The sequence below is a fragment of the Mytilus californianus genome, unplaced genomic scaffold (assembly GCF_021869535.1).
Source record: "Mytilus californianus isolate M0D057914Y unplaced genomic scaffold, xbMytCali1.0.p SCAF_4, whole genome shotgun sequence".
Lineage (NCBI taxonomy): Eukaryota > Metazoa > Mollusca > Bivalvia > Mytilida > Mytilidae > Mytilus > Mytilus californianus.
In genome coordinates, this window is record NW_026262690.1 from 62,528,592 (window position 1) to 62,542,229 (window position 13,638).

Here is a 13,638-nt window from a genome sequence, read left to right on the forward strand (position 1 = left end):
CAAGGATACTTAATTTTGTTGTTTCTTCATTTGCTCCAATCAAGTACAATGTTACTAAAAATTTGTATTTCGTTGAGTATGTAAATTTGCTATTGAATATCTTTACTTGTGAAATCCTCAAAAATTAATATCCAGGAAACATTAATACAGAAAAAGTATTTCTAAATACTGTGTAAGGGTTGTTCTATTAAAACATACATGGGACCAAAGGAAGGCAGGCACCTTGAAATCTCAAATATAGGTAGGTGCCAATTACAGTAAAAATACATGTAAAATTCAAAGTTTACTTCTCTAGGTGGTTACCCATTTTGAAAGTGCCTTCTCTGGGTACCATGTATGCTTTAATGAAACATCCTTGGTTAGAAGATGGGCTTAACCCATTGGGTTTTTTTTTCAAACTGACTGGTCCCAGTCAGTAAAAAGTTGGAAATGATGATCTACTGGTTAAAACTAATAATAAAAGAGAGTATTAAACTTTCTACAAAAAAACGTTAAAGATAATAGTAGAACTTGTATAAAAATAATTTTGTTCTACATAGTATTTCTTAATCTTTATTTTAGGAAGAACAAGAAAGACAGTCAAAGTTGATGCAGGAAAGAGAAAAGAAAAAGCCAACCAATTTTGGACTGAATTTTCTTGGCAGAAGATAATAAACTTTGTAAATAGTTATCTTCATTGAATCAATTGTACTTGATGTCATATGTAATTTACAATAAGTTGAAAAATTACTATTTCTAAGAAAAGTATGTTGTGTCCTTATTTGAAATTCACTTGTGTGATTTTTGTTTATTGATTCAGAATTCCCTGTATTTTCCCTTTGTAAATGAGCTGGCTACGTACCAATTTCAATAATATTTGTCAACTTGCTGACAATGAAGCTTTAATACAGTTCTGATAAGATCTCTGTATATTTATGGTCTTGTCATACTTTTTTATGTCATAAATTGAACAAAGATAATTTGATGTCAATGATTTTTTTATATAAGAAGGCTGCACACAGATATGATTTCTATCTAATGACATCACATTATATACATAAGGACTGGTATCCAAATTAGTAGGTGTAACAGTGATATAGACATGGACTGCACATAACATTGACAACGTCAGCATGATGGAGTATGGAATGTAAAATCGGCAATTTGACCTATCCTCTCCACCGACTTGTAGTCAGGGAATTACGATATAAATTTAAAAGTCATATGAAAGTAATTACAAACTTATATTCACAGATATGACAGTACAAATTCCCCATTGACAAATAAAAGACTAGTTTAGTTTCAATTTCAATTTATGAATAGAAATTTTCTACTTGAAAATGTGCGACACATCATTTTTGCATATCCATCTACTCCCCTTATCAAATCTTGTCTAATCCCATATTAAAACCTGTCATTAAAATTTCAGCTAAAGTCTCAGGCTAATATTAAGACTTTATATTGATATCACTATAATCAGGTATATTGATATCACTATAACCAGGACTGATATTTGATAAACTATAGTAGACGGCTTTACTTTAACTTATATTTTTGCATGAATAATGTTTCCCCTATAATAAAGAGAAGCATGTTTTAAAATTAAGTGTGATGGGGGTTGCTGTCTCATTGACCTGTAAACATTTTCCTGGGTTGTTATTTTTCTTGATTTCAATGCCTAAACTTTTTATTTGGGGGTTCAAATTCACCCTTCAACAATAAGTTTGCAATTAACAGCAATATTATAAGTTTCTATAACCCATTGTGTGGTTGGTAATTTTATGCATTTCTATCGTAGCTGGGCATAAAAATCAATGTCCTCCTACACTCTTTACAGCAGTGGCTTTTCTTTGAGGTAGATTTCATCATGCAGCATCATGAATAGTACAGGAAGACACAGTCTTGTGCAGTGTGCATGGTTGGTCCTCAACTTGCATATTATTACACTTACAGTAGGTGTTCAATTCCTACAAATAAAGATTGTTTATAGGAATCACCTAATCCTGTCATATTTCCAATTTGTGTATTATAATGAATCATTGGATCTGCCCACCTTCTTAATCAGCACTATTTTAACACATTGTTCATGTACCTATGATCTTTTAAGTTTTTTAAAAAATCACAAAATTTATTAATTTGAAAAAGTAGTTGACATTTTATATTGGAAATAATATGAATGATTAATAGAAATTATGACACAATCAGTTATTATTCTAAGATATATACATGTACTAATTATTGAAATTAAATAAATATTTTATGAGTTATACTTTGAAATATGCACATTTCAACTAAATGATGTAAAATTGATTACACGTGGGATGACACTACTTTCATATCACTTCACAATTACTGCTAAATTTTTTTTTGATGTATGTTTAAAGTTTTACTTTAATATTCGAAATGTTAATAACATAGAACTTTATTTTGAAGATCTGCAAACTTAAGGTTTTTAGCTCACCTTTCCAAAGGAAAAGTGAGCTTTTGCCATCACTTGGCGTCTGTCTCCGTCGTCATTGTCTGTCCGGTGTAAACTTTTTCAAACATCTTCTCCTCTGAAACTTATGAACCAATTCCAACCAAACTTAAGATGAATGATCCTTAGGGTATCTAGAATAAACTTTGTGTTTTATTTTCTGTTTCATCAAAAAACATGGTCGCCATGGCTAAAAATAGAACATAAGGGTAAAATGTAGTTTTTGGCTTTTATGTCAAAAACTAAAGCATTTAGAGCAAATCTGACATGGGGTAAAAATTTTCAAATCAGCCCTGAAATTTTCAGATGAATCTAACGACCCATTGTTGGGTTGCTGCCACTAAATTGGTAATTTTTAGGAAATTTTGCAGTTTTCAGTTATTATCTTGAATATTATTATAGATAAAGATAAACTGTAAACAGCAAAAATGTTCAGCAAAGTAAGATCTACAAATAAGTTTTATATGACCAAAATTGTGAATTGACTCCTTAAGGAGTTATTGCCCTTTAAGGACAATTTTACACAATTTGTTTTCTAACTTTAAAAAATCTTCTCCTCTGAAACTGTTGAACCAAATTAAACCAAACTTAAGCTGAATGATTCTTAGGTTATCTAGAATAAAGTTTGTGTTTTATTATCTGTATCATGAGAACATAGCCGCCATGGCTAAAAATAGAACATAGGGTAAAATGCAGTTTTTGACTTATACCTCAAAAACTAAAGCATTTAGAGCAAATCAGACAAGAAGTAAAGGTATTCATTAGGTCAAGGTCTACCTGCCCTGAAATTATCAGCCAAATCAGGTATCTGATTTTTAGGTTACAGCCCCTGAATTGATGATTTTAAGGAGATTTTGCAGTTTTCGGTTATTATCTTGAATATTATTATAGATAAAGATAAACTGTAAACAGCAAAAATGTTTAGCAAAGTAAGATCTACAAATGTAGTGTATAATGTTGACTGGTACAAAAATTGTCTGGCATATACTTCATTCAAGATTAAAATTAGGTTGTTTTAGTGTTTATTTAAAGAAAAATAGTACATGTCAATAATATTGATATTTTGTCAGTGAATACCTCTGATTGTAAGGTGATATTGCCACTTATCTTTTATATGTGAGTGGTTTTATAATTTTTTGTACAATACACACCTATGAATTATAGAATATAATATTGCAACTGTTAAACCATCTTCAATGGTGATGAATATCTACTTATAAAATTTGATCTTCTCTGCCAATATTTTATGCATGGATTAGAAATGAAAGTACAAACTAAATTGAGTATTTATACATGCTCACCATGACTATATCAGATTTAGACATGTATAAAAATATTCAATTTTTAGATGAGCCTGATTGAGAGGGGATTAGCTGTTCTAGATCTTTATTACTTATGAATATTGTATAGTAATGTTTTGTATACATGTATATAATTATTATTTGAGCCTGCAACTAATAAATGACTTTATAGAAAAAAAAAATCTATGCTTTAAACTCATGACTTTTTACCTTAACTTCTCCAAAAGGACTGTATGAGCTATTAATTGTCATTAATTTATATTGACCAGCATTAGTACAAAATGTATGATAGCCACTGATCAAGCAAAGAATAAATAAAATGCTCTGCAGGGTGCAGCTTGTTACAACTGCAGAGGTCCAACCCTGAACAGTTGGGACATATATGGACACTAACATTTAAGCTTGATACAGCTCTGAATTTGGATTGTGATTAAATAGTTGACACAGCAAAGGTTTCCGACACAGAATAAATGTAGTCCAAAAACTTAAAAATTTGAAATTGGACATCTACTTATGATGGTCCAATATCCAAAATCTAAATTACATGGTTAGATTTGGCATATCAAAGAACCCATGAATTCAATTTTTGATGAAATCCAGCAACGTTTATTTTTTGACCCTTTGGGTTTAGATTTTTTTGAGCCTGCGACTACTGTCGCAGAAAGCTCAACATAGGGATAGTGATCCGGCAGCGGTGGTGGCGTTAACTAACTACTTAAAAGCTTTATATTTTAAAAGGTGAAAGACCTGGATGCTTCATACTTTGTGTATAGATGCCTTATGTTATGAAGTTTCCGTCTGTCCTTAACCTCATTTTCATGGTTCAGTGACTACTTGAAAAAAAAGTTAAGATTTTTTGTAATGTTAATTTCTCTCTTATTATGAGTAATAGGATATCTATATTTAGTATGTGCGTACCTTGCAAGTCCTCATGCCTGTCAGACTGTTTTCATCTGACCTCGACCTCATTTCATGGATCAGTGAACAAGGTTAAGTTTTTCGTTGTCAAGTCCATATATCAGATACTATAAGTAATAGGTCTAATATATTTGATGTATGGAATGATTGTAAGGTGTACATGTCCAACTGGCAGGTGTTTTCTGACCTTGACCTCATTTTCATGGTTCAGTGGTTAAAGTTAAGTTTTTGTGTTTTTATACGACTGCAAAAAAATTTTTGTGGTCGTATATTGGTGTGACGTTGGCGTCGTCGTCGTCGTTGCGTCGTCCAAAGACACATTAGTTTTCGCACTCTAACTTTAAGTGAATGGATCTCTATGAAATTTTACCATAAGGTTCAATACCACAAAAGGAAGGTGGGGATTGATTTTGGGGGTTATGGTACCAACAGTTAAGGAATTAGGGGCCAAAAAGGGGCCAAAAATAAGCATTTTTGTAACTTCCAGACATAACTTGTGTGTAAGTGTATGGATCTCTCTGACATTGTACCACAAGGTTCCATATCACAAAGGGAATGCTGGGATTGATTTTGGGGGTAATTGCCTCCAAATTTTAGGAATTAGGGGCCAAAAAGGGGCAAAAAACAAGCATTTTTCTAGTTTCATGACAATAACTTGTGTGTAAGTGTATGGATCTCTCTGACATTGTATCACAAGGTTCCATATCACAAAGGGAATGCTGGGATTGATTTTGGGGGTAATTGCCTCCAAATTTTAGGAATTAGGGGCCAAAAGGGTAAAAAAACAAGCATTTTTCTAGTTTCATGACAATAACTTGTGTGTAAGTGGATGGATCTTTATGAAATTGTACTACAAGGTTCCATATCACAAAGAGAAAGCTGGGTTTGAGTTTGGGGGTAATTGCCCAAAAAGTTTAGGAATAAGGGGCCAAAAAGGGGCCAAAAATAAGCATTTTTCTAGTTTCCAGACAATAACTTGTGTTCAAGAGTATGGATCTCTCTGAAATTGTACTGCAAGGTACCATACCACAAAGGGAAGGCTGGGATTGATTTTGGGGGTAATTCCCTCAAAATTTTAGGAATTAGGGGCCATAAAAGGGCAAAAAAACAAGCATTTTTCTAGTTTCAGGACAATAACTTGTGTGTAAGTGTATGGATCTTTATGAAATTGTACTACAAGGTTCCATATCACAAAGGAAAAGCTGGGTTTGAGTTTGGGGGTAATTGCCCTAAACGTTTAGGAATTTGGGGCCAAAAAGGGGCCAAAAAACAAGCATTTTTCTAGTTTCCAGACAATAACTTGTGTTCAAGAGTATGGATCTCTCTGAAATTGTACTGCAAGGTACCATACCACAAAGGGAAGGCTGGGATTGAGTTTGGGGGTGATGAATCATAAGGGGGTTCAAAAAATTTTGGGGGGGGGGATTTTTTTTTCCCTTTTTTTTTCTTTAAAATTTTCCATTTTAAATTGGTTATTTCTGATTTATATATAAAAGCAAATAATAATGATATGGTTTGAATAGGTAAATTAAAATTTTTTAAGTTCTTAGACCACTTTCATTCTGTGTCAGAAACCTATGCTGTGTCAAATATTTAATTACAATCCAAATTCAGTGCTGTATCAAGCTTGAATGTTGTGTCCATACTTGCCCCAACTGTTCAGGGTTCGACCTCTGCGGTCGTATCAAGCTGCGCCCCAGTGGAGCATTTTATTGTCTTTTTTTATAATACTATATGCAATAGGTCAACTTTATTTGGTGTATGGAAATATTTTACGATGTACATGTCAGTCTGGCAGTTTTTATACGCCCGTTTATGGGATGTATTATGGTATACCGTTGTCCGTCCGTCGTCAACATGTCTGACATTAATTCAAAAACGCTTCAACCAATTTGCATAAAACTTTGTTGAATTGTTCACATCTATTGATGTGAGTTCCCTTTTATTTTTTATAAAATTTAGATTTTACGTTTATGAGTTATGGGGTTTTATTCATTAAAAAAGAGGGGATTTTCCAGTATTCTGACAATAACTCGAAAAAAGCTTTCACCAATTTGCAAGAAACTTTGGTCAATTGTTTATATCTATTGACATGAGGTCCTTGTTGATTTTTATAAATTTTAGATTTTATGTTTCCGAGTTATGGAGTTTTATTCATTAAAGAAAAAGGGGGATTTTCCAGTTTTCGGACAATAACTCAAAAATGATTTCAGCAGTTCTCATGAAACTTTGGAGAATTGTTTATGACTATTGATGTAAGCTCCCTTTTTTTTTTTATAATTTTTAGATTTTACACTTCCTAGTTATGGGATTTTATTCATAAAAAAGGGGTGATTTTCTAGTTTTCGGACTATACCTTTCAAGTGCTTTGAGCAGTTTTCATTAAACTTTGGTGACTGGTTTATATCAATTAAGATAACCTCCCTTTAGTTTTTCACAAATTTATGATATGACATTGAGAAGTTATTGAACTTTATTTGTAAAAAATGTGACGGGCGTATCATGCACTCATGGCGCAGCTGTTTATTATTCAACCTTGACCTTACTTTCACAGTTCATTGCTCAGTGTTAAGTTTTTGTGTTTTGGTCTGTTTTTCTTAAACTATAAGCAATAGGTCAACTATATTTGGTGTAGGGAAGTTATTGTTCTTGATTTCTTTAAGAATGACATTTTTAAATGTTTGAAAAACCAACTATGCTGTCATTTTGACAGCCTCTTGCTTCTGTTGAAATTTATGTGAAATCTATGATGTACCTCCATTCAGGAAAGGATATTTTTCATTTACAAATGTTTGGTAACATATAATTATTATGCTATACTAGCTTTAATAAACCTAAGGTACTTATGAAAATCAGGGGCTCTTTTCACTTACGACAAAAATTAATTGTAAGTAATTAGTTATACTGAAATGTAGATGACTTACAAGACTTAGTATTTTTATTGTAAGATTGTTTTGTAAAATGAGTTGCAGGGTCCTATTATACTGTGTGTAGCTAATTACAGGTACTATCCACTAATATATATTTGATAAAGTTACCATTGTCAACTGATGATGATAATGCACTGTTAATATGCTGCCCTTGATGTAGTCCTTTTTCCAGCAAATGACTTGTATACACTTCAAAGCCTCATCATAAGACTACTTTACCTTGTATAAATTTAATCTTAAAGATGAGCATTAAGTGATTCCATTCTTTACATTATATGATTTAAAGCTTAAGACAAGTATCCATTATGGTTTCTGAAAAGATGATAGGTGTAATTAAAATGTTCACTGAAATTACTAGTATTAATTCCAGCTTTACCTCAGGATTGATGATTGTAAGGTGTATATGTCTGTCTGGCAGGTATCATCTGACCTTGACCTCATTTTCATGGTTCATTGGTCAATGTTAAGTTTTCATGGTTCAGTTTGTTTCTTTGATACTATAAGCAATAGGTCAGCTATAGTTAATGCATAGATTGATTGTAAGGTGTACATGTCTGTTTGGCATGGTTCATCTGACCTTGACCTGATTTACATGGTTCATTGGTCAATGTTGAGTTTTCTTGGTTAAGTTTGTTTCTTAGAAACTACTGTGGATTCATTATTATTCGTTGGATACCAATTTTCGTTGATTTCGTGGGTACAGGTGAACCACGAAATTAAATGATCAACGAATACCAAATTTTCTATAGGCTTGTATGCATACTTCGGCAAAACCATGAAATTAAATATCCACGAACATGTATGTTTTCCTTTATCCACGAAAATTGGTACCCACGAAAATAAATGAATCCACAGTATAAGCAATATGTCAACTACATTTGGTGTATGGAATGATTGTAAGGTGTACATGAATTTCTGGTTTGTGTTTATCTGACCTTTACCTCATTTTCTTAGATCATGTTAAGTTTATGTGATACTTGTAGTAAAGCTTTATATTAAGGACTATCAACATAAAATCAATGGTCAGTAAAGCAGGTGAGACATTTCAGTGTGTGCGCTCTTTTTGATTTTGGGCCCAGTTTTCAAGTTGGTTCAAAGGGTCCAAAATAAAACTTAAATTGATTTTAACAAAAAATTTAATTCTTTGGGTTCTTTGATATGCTGAATCTAAACATGTATTTAGATTTTTAATTTTAGACCCCGTTTTCAAATTGGTCCACATTAAGGTCCAAATGGTCAAAAATAAAACTTAAGTTTGATTTTAACAAAAAATGAATTCTTGTGGTTCTTTGATATGCTGAATGTAAACATGTATTTAGATTGTTGTTTTTGGGCCCAGTTTTCAAGTTTGTCCAAAATTCCTGTTGGAATAAATATTCTATACCCTTTATTCTGTCAGGAACAACTATTGTGATATTTTTTTCATTGGAACTAATATTCCAGAATACTTATTCCATTGTGAACTAACATGATTTAATTTTGGACCCTGCTTTGGACCAACTTGAAAACTGGGCCCAAAAATCTAATATTTAAATACAGGTTTAGATTCAGAATTTGAAAGAACCCTATATATATTTAATTTATGTTGAAATGAAACACAGGTTAATTTTATCCATAATATTTTCTGTGCAAAGGGAAATAACTCAAACTGGATAAATAGTTCTCTAAAATAAGATGTGATGCAATTTTTCAAATTATAATCAATAATATAATAACAACAACCAGTGATGACTAAGTTCTCTAAAATTAGATATGATTTAACACTCAAACATTGTTACAATCAGCATATCAAAGAACCAAAGAATTCAATTTTTGATGAAATTAATCAAAAGTGTAATTTAGGACCCTTTGGACCTCAATGTGGTATTATCTTATTAATAATGAAAAGAAATACAGGTTTAGATTAAGCATTTCAAAGAACTCTATATATATTCAATTTATGTTGAAATCAAACACAGTTTAATTTTGGACCAACTTGAAAAATGGGCCCAAAATCAGAAATCTAAATATATGTTTATTAATAGACAATATAAGCTTAGTTTTATAGGAGTTTACTACATCAAAAAAAATATATAGCATTCAGAAAATTTATTTTTTACAGAATAACAAACAAACTTGCCACAAAATTCTACAAACAATTTACCAAAGAAAAGAAGAAAAAATCCAAACTTTTATTTATCATTAATACAATGTCATTTAAAATCTATAAAACTTATCAGTAACAAGAAATAGTTGTAACAGAATGCTGTTACGAAGTCTCCCAAACAAAGCTCCAATAATTTGTCATTCCCGCTTGACATTGGGCAATGTCCAGTACAAATTGGTTTATGATGTGCATTAGTGAAGCCTATGGATTGACCCTGTATGTCATTCAAATCTTCTTGAAATTATGAAACAGGAATTTATATGGTTTAGGGGTGGAGATCTCGACTGTTTTCAAGTTCTCAAAAGGGGGGGGGGGATCCCCAGGGGACTCTCCCTTTATTTCATATGATTTGTTTTTTTGTCCCTTACAAGAATATATATGGTTTAGGGGTGGGGATCTCGACCGTTTACAAGTTTTTAAACAGGAGGGGGTGGGGGTGACCCCAGGGGACTCGCCTTATATTTAATTTGATTTGTTTAATGGTCCCATACAAGGATATATATGGTTTCGGCGTGGGGATCTTCACCGTTTACAGGCTTTCAAAAAGAAGGGGGGTGGGGGTTACCCCAGGGGATTTCCCCTTAATTTCCTTTTGATTTGTTTTATTGTCCCATTCAAGAATATATATGGTTTAGGGGTGGGGATCTCAACCATTTACAAGTTATCAAAAAGAAGGGGGTGGGGTGACCCCCATGGACTTCCCCAATATTTCATTTGATTTGTTTTATTGTCCCATACAAGAATATATATGGTTTAGGGGTAGGGATCTCGACCGTTTACAAGTTCTCAAACAGGATGGGGTGGGGTGACCCCAGGGGACTCACCTTTAATTTCATATGATTTGTTTTATTGTCCTATTAAAAAATATATATGGTTTAGGGGTGGAGATCTCGACTGTTTACAAGTTATCAAAAAGAAGGGGGTGGGGTGACCCCCATGGACTTCCCCTATATTTCATTTGATTTGTTTAATTGTCCCATACAAAAATATATGGTTTAGGGGTGGGGATCTGGACCGTTTACAAGTTCTTAAACAGGAGGGGGTGGGGGTGACCCCAGGGGACTCGCCTTATATTTCATTTCATTTGTTTTATTGTCCCATACAAGAATATATATGGTTTCGGGGTGGGGATCTTGACCGTTTACAAGTTTTCAAAAAAAAGGGGGGGCCGGGGGTAACCCCAGGGGACTCCCCCTCAATTTCATTTGATTTGTTTTATTGTCCTATTCAAGAATATATATGGTTTAGGGGTGGGGATCTTGACTGTTTACAAGTTATCAAAAAGAAGGGGGTAGGGGGTGACCCCCATGGACTTCCCCTATATTTCATTTGATTTGTGTTATTGTCCCGTACAAGAATATATATGGTTTAGGGGTGGGGATCTCGACCGTTTACAAGTTCTGAAACAGGAGGGGGTTGGACTCGCCTTTTATTTCATTCGATTTGTTTTGTTGTCCCATACAAGAATATATATGGTTTCAGGGTGGGGATCTTGACCGATTACAAGTTTTCAAAAAGAAGGGGGTGGGAGTGATCCCCATGGACTTCCCCTATATATCATTTGATTTGTGTTATTGTCCCATACAAGAATATATATGGTTTCAGGGTGGGGATCTTGACCGATTACAAGTTTTCAAAAAGAAGGGGGTGGGGGTGATCCCCATGGACTTCCCCTATATATCATTTGATTTGTGTTATTGTCCCATACAAGAATATATATGGTTTAGGGTGGGGATCTAGACCGTTTACAAGTTCTTAAACAGGAGGGGGTGGGGGTGACCCCAGGGGACTCACCTTGTATTTAATTTGATTTGTTTTATTGTCCCATACAAGACGATATATGGTTTCGGGGTGGGGATCTTGAACGTTTACAAGTTTTCAAAAAGAAGGGGGGTGGAGGTGAACCCGGGGCCTCCCCAAATATTTCATTTGATTTGTTTTTTGTCCCAAACAAGAATATTTATGGTTTAGGGGTGGGGATCTCAACCATTTACAAGATAAAAGCACATTCTCAAATTGAAGAGGGGTGGGGGTAAGAATCTATATGGTTTAGGGAGACTTAATTATCTACAAAATGTCTAATAATGAACAGTAAATTTCAAATTTCATTTATACTGTCCTTCTAGTAAATTTCGAACTTTATATATACAGTCCTACAGATCTTATCAGGAAACAGAAAATTTTCAAATAAATCTGTCACTCCAATGATATTATATGCTAAGATATAACCCAGATCTAATTAATAATTAATAATGTAATTAACTTCAAAATGTCTAATAATATAGCTTATAATCATTACCACTTAGGAAATAGATAATTTTCAAATAAATCTGTCACTCCAATTTTTATTGTGAGATAAGACATTATGCTTAGTCATAAAAAAGATAACAAGTTAGAGTAAAATATTTAAAAATTCCACTTTTGGATATTAAAAATGGTGATAACTCACAAAGGAGATATACTAAAATCTTGAAAATTGAACTACACCTTCATTAAGTCCCAGGAAACAACATATTTAAATTTGAAAAAAATTTGTTAAAGCGTTTTCATGTTATTGTGCTGACTGTTTGGCAGCCGCCCAGCCAACCTCCGTACATAACCATTTTAATAACCGATATTTCCTTCGAAAATCCGGTTAAAAATTTTTATACACCAAAAAAGGAGGGGCACTGCCCAAAGTGCCTGTTAACTTTCTCTGTTATTATTCATGACATTACAGAACAATATACTTATTTGCCTGCTGTTCTGGTCCAATTTACCGTATATGGAATAGATGATGTTTCAAAAGATAAATCGGAGCAATATAAGGATATATACTAGGTATTGAAGAAATAACTTAATTGAAGTTTTTTATCAATTGGTCCTTGGTTTTATACCTGGAACTACAAGGATAAACCTTTTTATAATGTTTTTGACCCTTCCCTCAGTCCTGTTCTTGTCATCTGAACTCCTCTGAAACCACACAACAGAATTTCATGAAACTAGATGTGCATAATGACAGGAAATTATGATTCAATTTTTTCTTCTAGGAGTTAAGGTCCTTTGAACTTAGAATTTTTTCCTAAATATACTACTGCAACAGTTTGTCATCGAAACTCCTCAAACTCACACAACCGTGAGAATTTCATTAAAACTTTGTAGACAATAAGGACATATGCAGATGTACATATCTACAGGAAATTATGATTCAATTTTTTTCTTAGGAGTTATGCCCCTTTGAACTTTTAATTTTGGTCTAAATCTACTACTGCAACAGTTTGTCATCGAAACTCCTCAAACTCACACAACAGAATTTCAAAACTTTGTAGACAATAAGGACATATGCTGATGTACATATCTACAGGAAATTATGATTCAATTTTTTTCTTAGGAGTTATGCCCTTTGAACTTTTAATTTTGGCCTAAATATACTACTGCAACAGTTTGTCATCGAAACTCCTCAAACTCACACAACAGAATTTCAAAACTTTGTAGACAATAATGACATATGCAGATGTACATATCTACAGGAAATTATGATTCAATTATTTTCTTAGGAGTTATGCCCCTTTGAACTTTTAATTTTGGTCTAAATCTACTACTGCAACAGTTTGTCATCGAAACTCCTCAAACTCACACAACAGAATTTCAAAACTTTGTAGACAATGAGGACATATGCTGATGTACATATCTACAGGAAATTATGATTCAATTTTCTTCTTAGGAGTTATGCCCTTTGAACTTTTAATTTTGGCCTAAATATACTACTGCAACAGTTTGTCATCAAAACTCCTCAAACTCACACAACAGAATTTCAAAACTTTGTAGACAATAAGGACATATGCAGATGTACATATCTACAGGAAATTATGATTCAATTTTTTTCTTAGGAGTTATGCCCCTTTGAAC

General features: G+C 33.0%; 1 protein-coding gene across 9 annotated transcripts in view; it reads left to right on the forward strand.

The window, feature by feature from the left end:
* LOC127698610 (mitochondrial import inner membrane translocase subunit TIM50-C-like) overlaps nt 1-13,638 on the forward strand; it is a 323,025-nt gene that overhangs the window by 27,778 nt on the left and 281,609 nt on the right. For 4 of the 9 annotated variants that reach the window (XR_007980901.1, XR_007980902.1, XR_007980904.1 and 1 more), the window contains exon 10: nt 562-5,854. Coding sequence is in view for 1 of the 9 variants with exons in the window: in XM_052202155.1 (XP_052058115.1) it covers nt 562-651 (90 nt within the window). In the remaining 8 variants the exon portion in view is untranslated. Of the gene's footprint in view, nt 1-561; nt 7,929-13,638 lie in introns of those variants that run through there. The other 5 variants (XR_007980906.1, XR_007980905.1, XR_007980908.1 and 2 more) reach the window with 5 other exon arrangements.